We start from the raw sequence: 21,496 nt of genomic DNA on the forward strand, positions 1-21,496 counted from the left end.
TTATGAAGTCTCTAAGTTTTCCCTTCAAAATCTAAAACAACAGGCCTTTCAATGGATATGTCTTTCAATGGATATCCATTTCAATAGTTGTCTTTCTACTAAAGTCAAACAAAAATGGAAGTGATGAATCTAACTGAAATCACCATAAATTCCACAAGTTTATACCAAATGTTGAAAATATAATATACCAAATGTTGAAAGCATAACTTTATGTTTGACATCTGACAAACTATACTATAGAATTAGAGTAATCATTTAAAATATGATTTCTTCTAAAATGATTAAAAATAGATGCAAGCATATTCAAAAGTAGCAAAAATTATGTCCTAGTTTTAATAACACCTTTAAGAGCCACTACATGACCATCATACCAGTGTCACTTCTTAGTGGATGAATTAAATACATTAGATAACTAAGCCCATTCATCCCTTATTTCATCGTGATGTTCTCCAAAAAACATAAATGTGGTTGGATAGTTGATTATGGTGTTCAATTATGCAGTAAAAGAAATACAACTTCTCTTGAAAATAATCATCTTAAAAGTTTTCATGAATTAGATAAATTTTTAAACAAAAGCTTATTAATTTATGAACTTTTGCTAAAATTTGCAATAATAAAATTGTGTGTGTGTAGCAACGGCAAAGCAATAACAAAAATAAATTAAAACAACAATTAAATTTAGAGATTTAATCAGTAACTATTACCACACTCTATAGAACTAAGTTTGCAACGAATATGTAGCTAAGCCAAGAAAGCATATCAATGTAGACTCACAAAGGCTTCTAAGGTACCAGAAAAAAAAAAATTTCAAGCAATACAGAAAACAAGCAACAAAGAATTTCTTCCAACGAAGTTAGTGTATGAATATCAAATTTAAGCAACAAACATTGATTATAGTGATGATTACAACACGTAAATGCAACAAACATTCAACGCATGAAAATGCAACAAACAATCTGCACATAAAAAAATGCAAACAATACATGCATGAAAATGCAACATGACCTACAAACAAGAGTTTCTGCCCAATTGCAAATGACCATACTCCAAAATAACACTCTCCAGTCGCCGGAGTTCCTCACAGTCCATGCACTGGACGTTTGGTTTGTTATACCAAAAAGGGAGAGAGTTTCCGGCCATTGCTTCGTTAAAATCAAATTCCCAACATATTTCGGCCTCCTTCTCAGCGGCGACGGCAGGTGGAGGGCAGAGCAAGGAGTCGGCCTTGAGTTGGGTTTGAGGACAGAGAAGTGTATCAAAGGTTTCGAAGTCGGAGCAGTAAAGCTTTCCGCCCTGAGAAAACGCGAGAACGGCTACCTTTGTACCACATAAGACGGGGAGTTCCTCTGCCTTCTTGAATAGTCCCTTGCGACGCTTTGAGAAGCAGACCATTCTCGCTGAAGCCGACTCTATTAGTTTATTTTCCAATTTCTTCCTTCCTTTTCCGGCCATTGCAGCGGAGAGTTCGGTGGAGAATAGAAGAAGCGTCAGAACGGAGAGCGCCTGGAGTGCTCGGAGGAGAATGGAAGCGGCGTTCGGAGGGAGACCTCTGAGGAGAACGAAGCAGAGCAGATTAAAGGGCGGAGGAGAACGAAGCGGAGCAGATTGAAGGACGGAGGAGAACGACGCAGATTTTATTGAAGGACGGAGGAGAACGGAAGCGAAGAGATGCGAGAGGAACAGGGAGGACTGCCGAATGGAGAGTTTGGGAGAGAAGGAAATAGCTTCAGACCAGAGAGGTCGTAGGAGAACCCAAGAGAACGGAGAGAGCGATGGAAGAAGAAAGGATTGCGATTTCAATTGTCTTGGGTAAATTTAAATTAGTTTACGTTAACACAATTTACCGTTAACATTGCCACAGATTTAAAATTTAAATTTGAATTTTGAATTTAAAATTTGAATTTATTTGTAAGTATTTTTAATTTTAAGGGAGAATTACGTAGATACCACCGTTATGGCGCTTACTTACAAATGACTAAACTGAGCTATTGCTGTAATTAATTAATTTATAAATTAAGATATAATTTTCTATTTTTTTAATATTTTTTTATTAAAAAAACTGGAACGATTCCAAAAAAATTCATTGGTTAAAGATGTTATTTTTGGGAAGTATTCGCTGAATGAGATTGGAAGAGAATAAAAATTACCGCAATGAAGGGATTCCAACCAAAAAAAAAATTTCTTCTATAGCTTATTGAAATAATGAACATAAACATCTATATATGTGACAATTTTGGTAAGCCATTAACAAATTTTCAAACGAATCTCTCGAGGTATGACACTAATCTCAACATATTTTTTTAGCAAGAAAAATTATAACTTCGATTCAAAATCATTGAGAGCTCCTGATTCCAACAAACATAAAATCAAACTAACCTACTCAACAAGAAGAACCCTAATGATACCTAAATTGATCAAATCCGAGTTAAATTAAGCCTAAAACAAGACCACATTTGGAATGTTTCTGTGCATAATTGCATAAACAAACGAATTCTAAATTTTACAAACTTATAGTCAAATCAAGTGTTTTGATAAGATGAATCCAATGGACCTAAAATCACTGAATTCTAACATCAATAAAACACTTACATATCAATAAAACACTATACGATTGAGGGAACATCTCCAGGTCATCCAATAAGAGTTATTTAGATTTCTTCTTTATTTGCAATTTGTACTTTATAAATAAATCCACACTACGCCTTTCATAAAAGGGGACCTGGATCTTGAACCAGAAGAAGCCTGAAACTGGGATGAGTTGAGAACTAGTATTCTACACCGAAGATCCAACGAACAACGCCTGCTCCTGCAGCCCCTTTAGGCCACCGTTGGCCACCGTTGGTTGATTGTTGTCAGTCATTACTCATTTAACGTCATCAACCACCTTTGACAATTGTTATTGATCACCTTCGACAACCCCATACTCATTGTAATGAAGTCCTTTACAAATCGACAACGTATGTTGTAGAGTAACGAAGCACCATGCGAAATAACAACAACCTTGCTGAGTAACGAAGAATTCTATTGAGCAACACACCCCGAAGACTATGTTATAGTATACCTCAGAAATGGTGGAACGACAACAACACCCCCAAAAAATGTTAGAACAACACATCTCGAAGACAGTGTAACAACATCTCCCAAATAGTTGCAACGATACTCCCCGCATAAGATGGAACAACGCCTTTCCAAGATGGTGTAACAAAACACCCCGCAATAATTGATTACAACCACCATTCTCAAGATACTATGACTATCTCTGCGCTATTGAAGCCCACTCCTTATAGCACATCACTACTACATATGTGACCAACTATGGCTTACGTGGTCTACCTCTCATGCAGCTCCCAACTCTAACCTCTATGGCCTACAGACGTTATCACTGCTCATGTAACTCCCAAGTCCAGCCTTTACGAGCTATGGATGTTATAACGACAAATACAACTCCCAACTCTGGCCTCCTCAGCTTACGAATTTTATCATGACTCATGTATCTCCTAATTATGGTCTCTGCAACCTACATACATTATCACAAATCATTTCGGCCAACTCTGACCTTTGCGGCCTACAAACGTACTCACAACTCATACAACTCCCAAATCTGGTCATTGTGGCCTATAGATGTTATCACAATTAATGCAACTCCCAACTCCGACCTCAGCGACCTACAATCATTATTACAACTCTCCACTATGGCTTGTGTGTCCAACTATAATTTACGTGGCTTACAACTCACACACCTCTCTATTACAGCCTCTATAGCCAACAAACGTTATTGAAGCAACCATCTACAACCCACACGACCAACAATTATTATAACTTTCAACTACGACCTCTATGACAATTTGGTGCTACAAACACTACAACAATCATGGCGAGCTATGGTCTTCATAGCAATCAACTACGATTTTTGTGCTCTTTAAATTTATTATTATTGAAATATCTTTGTACATCAGTTTTGAAATTTCATTTTCCCTATCTCAGGAGAAGAGCGAGTCTATGTACTAACTCTTACATATTGGATAATTTCAAGGCTAGGTCACATGATTTTTCTTCTTTACAGGGTTTTCCACATAAAAGATCGAGGCGTCTTCTCTTGTTATGCTTAACGTATTTATTTTCTGAGTGTTTGCTGGAGTTTCATGTTATGCTAAGACGCTAAATAGTTACTCTACTGCCTCAAATCTTCCAACACACAACACGACTAAAAAAATAATTTAAATTAATTATCTATAAGAAAATATAAATATTTGAAATTATATTTTTAATATGGATGTGTGTATGTGTGTATATATATATTCATTAAAAATAGTCGTATTTATATTTTTGCTTTAATTATATTTAAACGAACTTAACACGAAGAAGGGAACGAAATTATCCTAGTTTTTCACGGGGGAAACATTTGAATCATTTGTAGTCACAACTCCCTTTCTCGTTTTGGGTTTGTATGGTTCCACAACCTTAAAAATTACCGTTGTGGTGCTGCAAAAAAATCAACTTTAATCCAAATAAACATTACTAAATAATGCATAGCGTTAAGCATAAGAAAATATCCTAAGTGTATTAATAAAATAAACATAGAATATTTTTTTTCTTAATAATGCATTTTAAAAATATCATTTGGCTTCATAATTTAATAACAATAACTAATTCTACTAATTCAAACTGGCACATGAACCAGCTTGATTATTATGAAAAAAAAAAATATATATTAATTCTAGTTAGTGTTATACTAAAATGATAATAAAACCTTCATCTTCTTCCCTTCTTCACCTCACCCGTCTTCACTCCTCTCCGACTACTTTTTTCTCTAGAGTGCTTTCTAGGGACCACGGCTAGGAGAGATTTATCCTAGCTATGGGGAAGGATGAATTCACTCAACTCATGATCTCTCTTACGAGGAGAGCGACATCCTATATTGGAGAGGGAGAACTCCAGCGGACTTTGTGGTCTCTCCGACGAGGATAGCATCTTCATTACCTTGGGGAAGGACTTGGGTGGGCTCTCTCCTACTATTAGCAGAGCTTCATCCGCGACACAAATTTGGGATGTCGATCAACCAATGCGACAGTCAGGTTCGCTACAGCCGCTTTGCATTTTCTTTCTTAATCAATCCTAGTGTACTGTTAGTTTTTTTTTTACTAGATGTGGCATTTCGATAGTAAACTTCGTCAATAATGGACCATCATTTTAATAAACATTGAAGCTTCTCTTTAGTAGAAAATATTATCCCATCTTCAAACTCATATGAAATTATATCTTCTTTAGATATGGATAACTGGATGGAGAGAACATCAACATTATTAATTACGTCCCACTTCGCAATTGAACAAATGTATAAGTTATAGATGTCCAAATTTTAGTCACCCTCTCAAGTTGCTTTATAGGCTGTTCCTAGGTCAAAGCAATGTAGATGTCCTCGGCAGGAAAAACCACAACCTTCACATAGAGTACCATTGTGTCTTATGTGGCTTTTAAGAGTAGAAATTCACACGACTTATCATCTTCAACATTAGTTGCAATAAATCCACCACCCACTCGAAGCTGACAATTCAAATTTCTTACATGTGTTGAACTATTTTGGCGCAATAGCATAATATTTTTTTCACCAGTTCATTTAATGTTATTAGTTGTGACACTTGCGTTGGTCGATTTCTTCCACCAATATAAGTCGGGGTGAAAACAGCTGTTACTCATAACTCTCCATCGAAAAATGCTAGGAAGCGAGAGATCTTTCTACTCATATTGCAACATAAACTATAATGATATGTTTAAATTTAATGCCATTTTTGTATACACTTTAAGCAAATAAATGCTCAATTTCATTAAAAAAAAAAATTATTACACAAGAGCAAAATTTAAACGTATCAGACATCACTGCATTTCAAACATATTAGAAAGACATACGCTACTTAGTTTTCAAAAGCTTTTATCTGAAAACCTCACACAATTCAAAATTATTACTATCACACAGGTGTTTCCCAACCTTACCACCTGAGTGATAATCATTATACTGAACATGTGATCATAACTCCCAAGGTAAAGTTGTGGAATGTCTGCATAGAACGTGCCAGATTTTAACAAAATATGAATGATATTTTCAAATATATATATATATATATATATTATTTACAAATCCTAATAATGATCAGCAAGTAATAAGCTACTACTTATTATCTTACCATCATCTTGTTTGAAACATAAATACGAAAACAATCACAATGACTAGAGGTTCGATAGCCATCCGTCGCCTATCTTACTACTGTCCTCATCCTCATCCATGGTAAAGTTATCTTTGCAATTTGAGGAAACCTGTCATATAAGTCCTAGCTATGCAGCAGGACTGCCTCAAAGGTGCAGTTCCCAAAATCAAAATGTAACCTGATATATTATGATACAAAGGTTTTGAATGCAGAATCTTAACAATCCTCATTATAATTCATAGTCAGAAGATAAATACTTCATTTGTATAAATTCATAGTACTCTCAGGTATAAAGCCATCAGCAAGAAGAAACAACAAACAAAGCTAAAAAGTGGAAAGGGCCATCACCACATTATTCAAATTATTCTTGAAAAAAAAAAATAAAACCACCATTGCAATATCTGTTTGCACTTTCTAAGTAAGCAAAATTTTAAAATTAATAAATTATTTAATTTTTATGCAGTCATACTGACTTAAGACGAACCATAAGCTCTACACTTTTCTATAGTTCTTATTCTCATTTAAAATTACTTTATAATTTATTATACTTACTACTACGTTAAAGTGCATTTTTACCAAACACATCTTAATGATTTAACAATAATAATTCGTACATAAAATCATCTAATAATTCACTAAATCTGCTACAGATCATTTGGCTAACTTATGCCATATAAACTTCAAATCATTTGCAAAAACACCCGAAGAATTCCCCAAATTTATCTCTAATAGCTAAATAGCAAAGTGCTTATATAGTTTCTTCAGATAGTGCTATACAATGCAGCGGTAAGTTTCGTGAGATCCGGTGATTTCGCGGTCATAGGTGACTTTTACGACTGTTCCCTTCCCAAGCCCATAGTACCTTGCAACGGCGTCCTTCTCCAGCATGCGAGGTAGCTGCAAAGATCAATATTAAAAAAACATCAATTTGTAAATGACTACACCACAACTTCATAGAGGTACCATGCATCCAGATAGAAAAATCTACGAGGCCACAATGTTCTGTAGGAATATTTACATACATGCTATAAAAGTCTTATGAAGATAATAAGTTTTTGGTGTTAGAACAGAAACTATGAAAATTGTAGGTTTAAAAAAAGAAGAGAACTTTTTCAGTAAATGAAAAATAAATAATATCAATAATTATCTAGAAACAAATTAACAAAGATGCTAGTTTCTTGATTTTTCTTCAAGGACGGGAAAAATCTACTGCAACAGCAAGTCGTATAAAGCTTTGTGAATTAACATTCAGTACAACACAAGTGCCCAACACATACGGTCATTGGAGAGAATCCAAATCGCTGTGGGTTGAAAATCATTCGATAAACATAGAAAAAATATTTGTTAAAAGATTTTGTTTCAAATCGAAATACGAACAAAACAAAATAAAACCAAAAAATATAAAAAAGAATAAGTGACCCCAAACCAGCCCCAACACTGCAGGCACTTTTTACTTGCCCCTTCAGGAGAAGGGAAGGTTGCACGTTTCAGTCCATGCAAATACGGATTATTCAATGATCCAATTAAATGAAAAAGGACTTAACAGACCTTCATGATAAGAAAAAACATTTCAGCATTCAAATTCAAGTCAGCAAATGAAGTCACCTTTAGTTCAGCGAACGAGACAAGAATTTGGTTATGGCAATGAACAAAATAAATAAAGCATAACCGTTTTTACCAAATCGAAAAATCATTTTTCAATTGAAGGATGATGGAAAAGGAAAGAACTTTAGTTTCAGCGTAAGAAAACTTTTTAAAGGAATATTCTATGCTTTTACATAAAAATATTTATATATGAAGCAATAGGAACTGCTCCAACAAATAGAGAAAGGCTATGCATTTGTTTATTTTCTTGATGATATTTTCCACTACAACGTCAGAGCATATAGCTCTGAAGTTCATGTCTGAGCTAGGAAAAAAAAAAAAAAAACTTCAGGGCATATAGCTCGGAGTAGTTATTGAAAAATGACCCACCACCAGATTCAAGCATAACCATGTTCATAATGGTTTTGGGTTCAACCCAAATTTCTGTATTCATATCACTTCTGGATCAGTTCCATTCATTTTGAACCAATTTTGGCGCATTATCCAGCATTTTTGGGCCTACTTTGGACTAAACCGAGCAAAATCAGCCTGAAACCATTCTACAGGTAGCTGCGCCTGAATGTAAGTAACTGATCTAATAGACTAAAAGAGAATCCAACATGGACTCTAAGAAATTATTCATACCTAAACCACTCCGTGATGTCATAGTCAATATAAATAGATTACGTATATAATACATTTAATACAGAACAATCCACGCCACTGAAGAGTTAACTCCTACTATAATTAGCTTTAATACTAAAATCATCACAAAACATATAAAACATCCATTTAATCTAATTTACCATAATTTATTTTCATTCCCCAACGCTTACAAAATGTCATAGACATTACAAATAGATTAAATAAATTTCATAAAGAAAATAAAACAGTACATACCCACCATCTTTGATTTATTTCTTAGGGGCATTTACAAACATAACACTATGTATTTACATATCCAACACCTAAACTTTGCTTCTAAAATTTGTGCCTCCAAATCTTTCATATCACATTAAAAGCACCACTATTTTAACTTTTAAAAAGTGAAATAACTCCTTTTCATGCAAAGGTAAGGTGGCATATATAAAAATTAAAGTTTAGATGTTAAATATGTAAATACATAGGAATTAGGTGGTGTATATTTAAATCTACCTCTTAGTTAATATAATTAGCTTTAATACTTTAATAAAATCATCACAAATATATATAAAAATATACTGTACCATGACAATAATATCTAGAATAAATTAAAATAGAAAGTATAAACTAGAATTCATGTGTAAATAATTAATGTTATAAAATACATTACAAATAAGTTTTTTTTTTTTTTTTAAGGGGGGGGGGGGGGGGGGGGGTTTGTTGGGGGGGATCTACCATTCAATACAAGTATTTCAGCAACTCTTCTCCCCTTTTCTTATATTCTACTGGTGTGTCTAATTGTTCCACCATTACTAGAGGAGTTTGGTAGGATATTCATCTCTTCTTCAAAATATCTATAGAAAATTCCTAATGATAGAGGTATCCATATCTCTTCAAAAGATCTCTTCAAGATTCCCAATGATAGAGATATCAATATTTGGAAAAATAAATGAAATAGTGAAGTTTATCACCTCAAAATCCAGTGATCCTCCCTCATTTACCAAAAATTGTAATAATTCAGCAAACTATTATCATTGTACCTGTTATAGTTTGTATGATTTATGAGAAAATATTATGAATTTTCATCTTACTGGTAATAGGAAATTTCTCCTCATTTATCAATCAGTTTAATTTAGATCATGGCTGAGGTATTCCTTCTTGGATTCATTCTACGAACGGTTCCTTCCGTGATCATTGTATTATTTTTGATAGATGGTGTTGCTTGAACACCACAAATCTCTTTGGATGTGAAATTATGTTGCTCCTTTTAAAATTAAAGTTCTTGCATGGTTCATTTACATTAAGAAAATTCCTAATAAAGTATCCAAATATTCCTAAGGGACCATGAACATTTGATTAATATTTGTCAAAAATCATACTTAAAAATGGCATCTATATCTTCTTCAGTTGTAGTAAATCATCCAATATATGATTGAGGCTCTAGATATTTTTTTGCATTTCCACTCCCATTGAAATATGGACTCTTTTTTCACTACGAGGAAAGGCTTACATCAAAAACAATTTGGTTCATCTTTTTTCTTTCTTCCGCCTCCTTCATCTAGAATGAAGTTTGTTCTAACAAAAAAAAAAAAAAAAAAATAGAATGCCATCTAGTAGGACATGATAAACCTTTCAGACTTTGGGATCAACAGTGTCAAAGAGAAAAAGCGTACTTTATTCTCTCAGTATGAAAAGCCACTTCCCTTCCACTATTCTGAGCTATCTCTATGACTATAGATGAATGGTAATGTTAGCCTAATTATCATTTGTGTTTAATTCCTTTTCATTATATAAATTTAATTAAATAATATAAGTTTTTTATAAATAATTACTTGTTAGTACATTTTGTGCAATTTAGAAATAGAATTAAATGAATATTTCCAATAAATCGGTTATTAAGACTTAAATTACACTTCAAATTGTAAAAATAAATAATTAAAACTAACACAGATATTAAAAACTATTTCATATATTGAAAAACCAACAAGCTGAATAGTGGAACTAGCAAAACTATTAAAACTGAAAACGTGATGAGAATGAAATTGAGAAGGAAGCCAAGTTCGAAAGCTTGGTTTGGATCACCCAAGAGTAATTTATTTAGTTTCTACATATAATCAAAATCATAATTCTACACCTGAATCAAAGAAACAAGGTAAGACTAAAAAACTTCGGACTTGATTTCTGTATTTTTCTATTATTGAAGAGCGAAAGACTTTGGACTTGATTTCTGTAGTTTTTCGTTAAGGGGGTTTGAATTTTTATTAGTGAATGACATAAATAATAAGATTAAACGTTGTTTTTAGTTAGGATCCATTTTGCTTCCAAGCTGAAGTAAAAAATTCATTATTTCTCAACAAGGTTCAACTTTTTTTTCTTTCAAAGAAAATTCACTTCAACTAGAAAGCTAGAAAGTTCAAAACTTAAAAGAACTTTTCATATTTAGGAGAGGCAAAACTAAATAATTTAAACAAACATGTCAAATTTAAGAGCTTCTAACAGTAAATGATATCACACACACGCTCAAGTTCGTGTTTGAAATGAAATCAGTGGTCTTGATCCTAAGAAAACGAATATCTGATAAAGTATAAATTCATATAGATGCATGTTTATTTTCCCATTGATTCCATCACTTTAATTCTCATCAATATGCCATTGTACATATCAAAGTGTAAGAACTTGATATAAAACTCCATAGAAATTAAGGAAAAGCAAATTGTTTTTCTTCAATAACACAAACAACATAATTGGAATAAATAAAGATAAACCCCTACAAGTTGAAAAGTAGGTGACGCGAGGGCTATGGCGGACCAGTTTGGAGAGTTGGGTTCAGCTTTGCTGGACCAGCCAGTCCCCAAGGGAAGGGGCTATCGACCCTGCACCTCACCCTTTCTTTTTTGTCCCCCAATCTTTCCTTCCTAGTACTTTCCTATAATAAGTCCTTACCAATTCTAAATTCTGATTTATTTTACTCATTCTTGCCTAATCTGAAATTCTATTAGTACTTCCTATTATAAGTCCTTACCGATTCTAAATTTTGATTTATTTTACCCATCTTTGTCTAATCTTAAATTCTATTAGTTTATTCATCATTGCTAATCTAACTTCTTATTATTTTTATTCTTCCTTATTTTAATCATTGCCTAAAATAAGTCCTAGTCCTTAGTATGAATAGGGAGTGTTATGCTTAGAGTTTTTCAATTTTTCTGTATTTGCTTTCAGATTTCTGTGTTGAGTTCTTTTCCCTTGTGCAGAGCTGTATCCGAGGAGGCGGCGGTGCTCAAGCTGTATCATACTTTGAGGTGGCGTGTATCTTCCCTTCTATTACTTGCTTCCGCCTTCACCATGCTTGCTGCCATCTGCCATCTTCCCTTCTTTCTGTCACACCCTGTAGCCAGCCGGCCCCAGCCCCACAGTTGCTGCAGCCTTTCCCCCTCTCTGCCAAGCTGTGTCGTCACTTTCCTTGTCTGCCAGCTGTGCCACAGCCTCCCCCCTGCCTGCCAGCTGTGCCATAAAGCTCTCCAACTGCACCTGCCGCTGCCACAATCATCTGTATGTCTTCCAACCTACTGCCAGAACTCTCCCACACCCTCAAACTGCTACCATATCCTGCTCTGTCACCCCACCTGCAACCACCAGCCCCAGCCAAACCTTGTACATGTTGTTCTGCAGCCAGCCACCACCCTCATCATCATCATAGAATGTCTTTTATTGTTTGTGTTGTTATTATTTTGATTGCTAAGAGACTTTGGTTGTATCCTATTTAAAATTCAGCAATAATAGTGGCCATTTTATTTGTGGTGGGTTTTCTCCGGTATCAGTAGACGATCTTTCCCAACACTTACAATTCAAGAGGTAGGAGAACTCTCCCAAACCCTAACCCTAAGACTCAAGACAACAATCCCATAGCATAACCTAACCCTAAGCACAATAAGCCCTATTTATACCCCCACAATAATAACTAATAAAAGACTAAATTGTCCTTAGGCGTCGGCGTATCAATACTCCCCTCCTAAAAAGAAACATTTTCCTCAAGATAAAAATATATGAAATTGTTGTTGGATCACATCATATGACTCCCACGCGACGCATCATCCGACGATCTTTACCATTTAATCAGAAAGTCGCAATGACTCACATGAGTTCAAAAATGCAGTTGTACAAAATCCCTTGATCGCATTCAAACCTGTTGGTACCCTAACATCAAGTCAATCTTGGAGAGTACTGCAACCCTAAACAACTCTTCCAGCAACTCATCGATCGCCAGAATCTCTGCCAACTTCATATCATGTGTTTCTTCCATGCTATGCAGCTTGATCCAGAATCCCAACCCTAGATCCTAAATTGAACTCACGATGGTCTTGAGCTTTACTAAAGACTTGCACAAACTGGAGTCACCGCGAAGTACCGCTATCTTGTCTCTCCCGAATACTCTACAACGTCAAAATCAATCCCTTACACTCTCCTCCGCCCTACTCCTCCTGTCTTGTTCCCATCATAACTCCTGAATCACCTTCTTCCCAAAAGGATGCAACAATAAAAGACACTGGCACAGTTGGATGTAGCCCTCCATTGGGGTCCCACCCACCATCTTGTCATCCTGTTCGCATGTGCAACCTCCACTAGGGTCCCACCCACCATCTTGTCATCTTGTTTCGCATGTTACCATCGTTCCAAACATCCTGATGTCGTGCAATTCCTTCCAAATGCTTTCGCTCGAATCCACTCCTAAATACCACCAGCTTTCATTCATTCCAACGAGATTCCAACGGGTCTGGATGTCGTGTTATTCCTTTCATATGCTTCTGCTCAAGTCTGCTTCCAATTCCTTCGCCAGATCCCGCGACTCTAGATCCTCCTAAAGCAGCAACAATGTCCTGATATTGCAAAATTTCTTCAAATTGTTTCCTCTCCCGTCCGCTCCAAACGACGTCGCTAGATCCTGTGATGAGCGGATGCGATTTTACATGGCAATCCATGATCTTCTTTACATTACTTACAGAGTTGTGAACTTCCCTTCTATGGATGACAACCACCCATCCATGTACGAGAAATACTCATCTATTTCAAACCTAATGTGGCTCGTCTCTTTATCTAATATCTTCTCAAGAGCATCTACTTTCTTGATAGCCATTACTTCCAGAACGATGTTCGACCACAAAGGCGGAACTCCTTTACCTTGCAATAATGTAGATGGTTTACCAACTAGCTCAAATTGTCAAGTTAAGTCAAGGATGCGTGCATTGTACCTGCAATCCCGTAAAAGCTGTGACTGTATCGCAATTTGTGATCCTTCGGTCTTCCCTATACATTGTGATCTCTTCTTTGCTTCTCCTAGGTCGAATCATGACTATTTTCGTATATCGTTACCCTGTTAGCTTCTCATAATCACAGAGCCCCAATCTTCTAGTACTCAATCGCGATCCTGACTACTGAGACATCGCAATCCGAAATTGCACTCTAGAATCCGCGATTCAGCAATGACAGAAAGATGAAGACGAAGGCTCTATATGTCACGATCCAGTCAATCTTCCCAATATTTGTGAATCGTGACTATATCGTGAGCATTGGTTATAAAGCCCCTATACGCTTCGATTCCGACATAGCCTCCTTATTAGCATGAATCGCGGTTGTATTGTGGGGTTCAGTCACGTACGTTGTGATCCCATTTTTGTTGCCAGCTACTACGAATCGTGATTGTATTGCGAGTTTCGGTCATGAAGGACGTTGTAGGCCTCCATCTCGATCCGTCAACCCGTATGCCATGATCCTGGTGTTGGCTTCTCATAATCAAACGCTCTGATACAAATTTGATATGGAACTTCGTAAAAATTAGGATAAAGCAAATTATTTTTCTTCAATAACACAAACAACACAACTAGAATACATAAAGATGAGCACCCACCATTCGAGAGGTAGGCGATCTCTCTCAACACCTACATATCGAGAGGTAGGCGATCACTCATAAACCCTAACCCTAAGACTTAGGATAACAATCTCCTAGCAAAACCTAACCCTAAGAACAATAAACTCTATTTATACCCCACAATAATAGTTAATAAAAAATAAATTTCCTTTAGGCATAATAAAATTCTTCTCACATTTTGAACTCTCGGTAATCAAAATGTAATTAACATAATCAATTATAGCCAAACAATTTGGACTCAGCTTTATAAATCCTCATTTTGCATGCATTCTGAAGTATTCAATGTGGTGCTAACACTACTTTGCATAAATCTTTTCATAATATCAAGAATGGAACATTGGTGTGCTTTTTTCCTATTCCAAGATTTCAACACTAAATATTATAGGACTATCTTATTGGACTATCTTCTATGTTATTTTGTACATGTTCAAACCACTAAGAAATTATTTTTTATAATCTTATTATTAATAGACACTCCGAATGCGAAAAGTGGAAGGCTGCATTAGGTAATTGACACTCAGCAGCTAGGACCTGCAGGGAGAGAAATTCTTGCAGCTAGGGCTTGCAGGGAGAGGAGTTTTGGCGGCTAGGGCCAAAAAGGAGAGAGTCTCCGTGGCTAGTGAAATGAAAGTGAATGAGTTTCTGCGGCTAGTTCCTATAGGAAGGAGTTCCAACGACTAGTTTCTACAGCAAGAAGTGCCGACGGTTAGGGGTTGCAGGGAAAGGAGTTCTGACGGTCAGAAACTGTAGGTGAAGGAGTTTAGGCTGCTATGGCCCTCCACAGAGAGTTCTGGCGACTAGCTTCTGCATGAAGGAGTTCTGGCGACTAAGGTCTGCAGGGAAAAATTTTCGGTTGTAGTGAATAAGAAGTTTTTGGAGGCAAGAGATCTCCTCCACCAAAAACTCTAAAGCTTTTTTCAAGGCACGGGTACCGTGTAGGTTTTGAGAATTAAGCCGAATACTTTTATTGATATGAAAATAGTATAAATATAGGCTACATGAATTCTAAAATAAGAAAGACATAACACTCATATCTCCAAGATTATAATCAATCAATTCCTATTAACTACCCAAAGATAAAAGAGAATACATAAAACAAGAATACATAAAATAGGAAATAACCAAAAAAAAAATAAACCAAGTATAATAATTTCCAACATAAAATAGGAAATAACTGGAAAGGAAATAAATCAGTGCTAATAACTTCTAACTGAAAGTAATCACAATTCTTTGAAGAATATAAATATGCACCAAAGATAAATTGGGCGTCTACAAAGCTTTTTCCAAGATTTTTACGATGGTGAAACTGCCACAAAAAGGCTATCATCAATTTTAAAATCGCTACAAGACCGTTATGGTTGCATACCAATGCAACGCCCTGTGACAACGGTTTTGAAACTACTGGGAACGTTTATTGCATCACTAACTTTTACAACAGTTTTAACCACTGGTAAATGTACAAACACAATAATAGCATACCCAGTCCAACGCCACATCAGACATCTAACAAGTGCTGCCTACAATTTGCAGTAACTTGCATTCATCTTAAAACAAGTCCTAAATGGGCACCAATGTAAATCATATTAATGTGACAAAGTAAATGCTATAATGGATCATGATCTCCTATTCAGGCATTTGCTACAATTCAGTTGTACAATACACCTCAAGAGGTAGATCTTAGAACATTCCTACCTTCCTAACCGTCAAAAAATGATAATATGAACAATTAGTCTCTAGTGAAATTATAAAAAAACTCATAAACAATTAGAAGAAGATAGTATGCACATATACTAATTTTAGCCCAGGAATTATGTATACTGAAATATTAAACTGAAGATAAACATGTAAAAATTTGAAATGGTTTATGTAATCCAACCTGGAGAGCAAAAGTTAATAGAATCAAGTTGATTTGCATAAATTAGAGTTACAGAACTATAGCATCAAAAAGAGAAACTAATGAATCTATGGTGAAACTCCAAAAAACATCCAAGCATAAAATGACAAAGCACAAAAATGAAATGAATAGATGACAAAGTCAGCATCTTGCAATAACTTGCTATTTTCCACGACATGACATATCAGTGACTACCTAACCTTAATTTAGCACACACTAGTACATATCAATTAAAACTAACCTAAGAGGCCAGCACATTTATGATCATCATTAGCATCAGTGGGAGTCCTAGACTTAACCAAACCATTCATCATCTTAACGACATAATAGTCCAAAATAATTATTAATGATAATATAGATCACTTAAGTTACATTCTTTGAACTATTATCTATCCCAAATGCCACTGATTAAAGAGCATTTTAGTCCAATATAAATCTTAGAGATGAAAAAAATTTATACTAGAAATTTATCAAAAATTGACGCAATTAAATACCTTTCCTAAAGCCTGATGATAACCTTTATGGGAGAATCATTTCGATTTTCCTTTACAAAATTCAATTATGTTGATGCATGCGCCTCTTATTTGACTAATTGTCTTAACATGTTATTATCTGAACTGAAAATGATGAAAATATCAGTGGGAAAATCATCAGCATATCCTTATACAAATTTTTCCTCATCATTTCACTTGAGTTAAAACTTCATAAATGAAGTAGCACAATCATGTTCAGAACAAGCGGAAAATCATTAGCATATCCTTATACGATAACATTATCTACTTCGATATTTATAACTTCAAAAAACAAGCGGAACGATCATGTTCAGAACAAAGAGCATGCTAATTTTCTTGTTACTTAAATTAAAACATATCTAAACATATAAAAGTATTATACAATTAGTAGCATGCTCTTTAATTAATTTATTATAGCATTCAATAACTTATAATTGTAAAAAGCAGGTATATAATATTATATCTATATATGCTGATAAGGAGATCACCATAAAAGTTAACACCAAGCTTTGGTTGGTCATAGTCAATACTTTTGGCAAACACAGAGAAAGCATCATGAGATCAATCATAGGAATAACAAGTGCTATAAATGTTTCACAATAATTTAAAAAAAAAAATTAAAGAATATACATCATTAGAAATCCATAATAGCCCAATGTTTGAAAACGAAAAACCTAATATTGCAATCATTTTCAAGTGCACTAAAATTTATTAATCTGTGTCCATAATTCTAAAAATAATGGCATGATTAAAGTCTTCCAATTAAGTAGAAGGCATGTTTAAAAAAATATCAAAACTAATACAATCTAAATCAACAAAGAAAACTATCGGAAAAAGTAAACTCATAAAAAAGGAATGGAGAAGCATGCATTATCTGAATAATATAAATATATATGAGTATGTGAGTGTACAAATATCCAAGTTAACTATGTAGACATTAGATATTAAAAGTTAAAATAATGATCCTTCGAGTTTAAAAAAAGAAAGAAATCAATAAAAAATAGAAAATTTTAACCCAATACATCTTTGATGAGCAACTGACATAAATTAAACAAATTACAAATTTATAAACCAAAATGAAACTATAACTAAAATTAAATGAAACAACTATATCATGAGAAGCAGATAGAATATATTTTTTATATGATATCATATTTGTGGATATTTTTTATTCTGATTTTTAATGGATTTTTTTTTAATGTTGTCTTTGAAAATAGGATGAAAATTTAATCTAAACTGGCAGCATCAAAAAGTTGAGCAACGGCAATGTCAGCAAGAGAAGATAGATGGTAGGCAACGAAATGGTAGGCAATGAAAGACCAGATCAAGTCACAATGAAGCCTAGACAGAGAATTCGCAAGCAGGAGAGAGGAACTGATCATTGCGGCAAGGGAGAGAAGGAAAACTGTGTGAGGCTGGGGCTTTTCTGAGGGAGTCACATGGTTCGTACATATACCAATGGTTTTAAAAAGCTGCCACATCTCAAGAAATACAAAAGAGGTTTTAACTGCAACTATGAAATGCCTCCGTAAATAATAAATAAATTTTGGTAGTCAAGTTGCTTTTAACCGAAGACAAGCTTTTATAAAGATCTAGCAAACAACATTACCCAGAATTTGATACCCTAAATTCCTTTAAATAGCAAGGAAATGAGAAATGCTCAAAGTTGCTTGAAAACATAAGATAGGTGGGTGGAAAACAAGCCATGAAGTATCAAAAACAATGTTGCCAATAGCCAATAGTTGAATATGTCAAGGTAATAAAGGAAATCAGGAAACTGTATTGCAATTTATTTTCAAAAATGTATAGCATTACGAGTGTCAAAGTACCTGGTTGTCCTGAACATTATATTTCTTCAAAAGCTTTTGCTTTTCTTCCTCATTTAATATTTCATGCTTTGGCATCAAAGCATGCTTTGTGATGTTGATCAGTAATTCAGTGATCTGAAAATAAATAATGTGCAAAAAAATTACAAGCTGGATCCTTAACTGAAATGTGCAGACCTGTTGAAACTAGTGCACAACATTCAAGCTTATCTGGCAGACAATACAACTTATTTAGCACAACATTTAAAAAATCAGATTATTAGATCAGGACAAAAAAACTTTGACAATAAATAAAAATGCAATACAATGAAACTAGAAGAGCAAAAATGGCATTCATTAATGCCATAGCCCAATACATTTGAATAGTTAGGCAACAAGCAGCCTTGAGATAAAAAATGCTCGTTGGTTTTTCATATTTCAATAAACTAGAAACCTCATGAACAAATTGGAATGTCCAGAATACATTAAATAAACCGGATTAAAAAAATATAGTGTACAAATTGACCACCAGCAGGTGGAACTCCGCTCAAAAGCTAATTTGAATTCTTAGGAGGTGTTTGGCAGCAAGTAGAATTTAGCATTAGTAGAATTTAGTAAATCAGTAAACTGTAAATCCGTTAAATCTACCATACCACTAGATTTAGTACTCTTGGATTTAGCCGACTCAAAGACAAAATTTGGGACCCAAAATCCAAAAATTCAAAAATCCACGGAACTCCCGCATTTTAGTGTTTTGCTGGATTTAGTAAATCCAGTGATAAATCCTACTAAAATGCACTACCAAACACCCCCTTGGTTAAATAAGCCACATTGAAACCATGGATGCAAGAATAAAGACAATAAACTATAGAATGATAGGAGGGTTGAAAACATGGATACAAGAATCAAGTCAATAAACTGTAGAATAATTTGAGGGTTTAATATCAACACATCTTCTGTTTCAATGAAGGCAACCTACTCATCTGTATCTTAATTAATTATATATACCAACAAATTTTGCAAAAGAATGAAAATAAGAAGGTTAATAATAAAGACTTGCAGATAAAAATAACTTGTGCACGAATCAATAACAAGACCAATGTGAACCATTATTAAAAAAATACAATATGAGAAACCATAAATCGGAGTTTAATCTTGCAGTATTTACTCAAGGCTACTAAATCCTTTAGGTAGAAGGAGTTGGTACGAAAAATCCTTCTGTACTACTAGAAAAGCAAATAAATTGCACGTGGTAGATTTCATAAGTGCATATTACCTTGCCTTGACTATTCTAGAGGTTATGATGCAAAGGTCTAGATCTGTCTCTAAAATTTCAAACACATTGGACATGCCACTCAAGATCACATAGATAATCTAATGTTAGGGGTCTAACTCTTGGATAAGACGTATGACAATTTTGGGGTTTTTGTGGAGTCCACTGGTAATGCAAGATGACAATTTTAAGATTTTGCAAGAAAATTGCATGTTTGTTTCAAAAGCCTTTAAATTTCAAGCATAAATATGAAATAAGCCATATATGTCGTTCATTCAATATTACAAGGCCTCGACTATAGTAGAGGTTTTGATGCAAAGATCTAGATCTGCGTCTCTGAAATTTCAAACACATTGAACGTACCACTCAAGGTAGCATAGATAATCTAATGTTAGGGGTTTAAATCTTGGATAATTGATATCACAATTTTGGGGCGGTTGTGGAGTCCACTAGTCTCGCAAGGCCACAATTTTAAGAGATTGTAAGGAACTGGTAAGTTTGTTTCAAAATCCTTTAAATTTCAAATATAAAAATGGAATAAACCATATTTATCATTCAATTTCACTCAATTTTTTGGATTGGGTGAAAGGCTATTTTCAAGCACCAAAAGGTTTCATTGACACAATCTTTTCACAAACTCAAGTTGCCTTGACTATTATGCATGTAAAGCTTCGTATCTCAAGGTAAATTTTTATTAATTTTTATTATGAAAATATCAATCGTCATTTATTGCTAACCTATGCCATATTTTAATTTAATGGATGTTTGTCCTAGTCCTGAAAAGGATACTTCCACAGCCAAGTATGCCTGGAAAAAAGCCATTGGTAGACATCCATCCTTAAGTCTAAGATTTGTTGAAAAAGCAGTCAAAGCAAAAAATAATTAATATTCCCAACACATGGGGTAATGACATCCTTCTTAGATGCACAACATGTTGTGGGATGGCTTGATCCTATATTGGCTCAGTGAGAAATCATTTAATTCACCATTACATTGAAGGTAGGATCCATTGCTAAACATTCAAGTGCCTCCATCCCTTTTAATTAATTAACTAATTGAACAAGTATGTGTGTATGTATGTATGGTGTGGGAAGGCATGATCCTACATTGGCTTAGCAAGAAATAGCTGCTCCTAATGACCCTTGCATTGAAGGACGAATCCCTTGCTAAACATTCAGGCATACATACATATATATGGATAGAATATTGTCCTTCCAAAATGATAAAGATTATTTAACCCTCCTACACAAATATATTTCATATATATAATATATATATATATAGAGAGAGAGAGAGAGAGAAATCAATGGTCATCGTTCCTGCTATGCTAGGGTTTCGTCTCATGGCAAACCATAGCATCTGTTACACTTTCGTCGTCAACTTCTTCTGGTCGCAGCGTTTCGTCCAACGATTTCCTCTTTCTCGTCTGTCGCAGCGATCTCGTCTGGTCGCAAAGGTCTCGTGTCATTCGTCGTGCTCAAAGACGGACGACAAAATTTCACGTCTGCTTTGTCTCGCGTCTCATTTCATCGGTGGCAGTCGGCAAGCTGCGCCATGCTCCTACTGTGCTTCTGTGAAGCATGCTAAGGACCTCAAGGCTTTCCTACGCCGCCAGCCTCGCCGGTGATAATCCCGCCAAACTCTCCGATGTTACAGTGGT

General features: G+C 34.8%; 2 protein-coding genes across 2 annotated transcripts in view; both read right to left on the bottom strand.

The window, feature by feature from the left end:
• Window positions 1-1,005: 1,005 nt before the first annotated feature.
• On the bottom strand, window positions 1,006-3,237 carry LOC110032171. The gene is made up of 2 exons (XM_020735703.1): window positions 3,062-3,237; window positions 1,006-1,804 (listed from the first exon to the last, which is right to left on the bottom strand). Exons 1-2 carry the CDS (start codon window positions 3,235-3,237, stop codon window positions 1,006-1,008), a joined length of 975 nt encoding a protein of 324 aa, XP_020591362.1.
• A 3,535-nt stretch (window positions 3,238-6,772) lies between these two features.
• Window positions 6,773-21,496, bottom strand: part of LOC110032182 (DNA-directed RNA polymerase V subunit 5A-like) — a 46,680-nt gene continuing 31,956 nt past the window's right edge. Inside the window, exons 3-4 of the mRNA XM_020735719.1 lie at window positions 18,588-18,701; window positions 6,773-7,100 (exon numbers count right to left, since the gene is read on the bottom strand). Of these exons, the coding sequence (XP_020591378.1) occupies window positions 6,975-7,100; window positions 18,588-18,701 (240 nt within the window). The 3' untranslated portion in view covers window positions 6,773-6,974. The remainder of the gene's footprint in view (window positions 7,101-18,587; window positions 18,702-21,496) is intronic.

The sequence above is a fragment of the Phalaenopsis equestris genome, unplaced genomic scaffold, assembly GCF_001263595.1.
Source record: "Phalaenopsis equestris unplaced genomic scaffold, ASM126359v1 Scaffold000882, whole genome shotgun sequence".
In the NCBI taxonomy this organism is placed as follows: domain Eukaryota; kingdom Viridiplantae; phylum Streptophyta; class Magnoliopsida; order Asparagales; family Orchidaceae; genus Phalaenopsis; species Phalaenopsis equestris.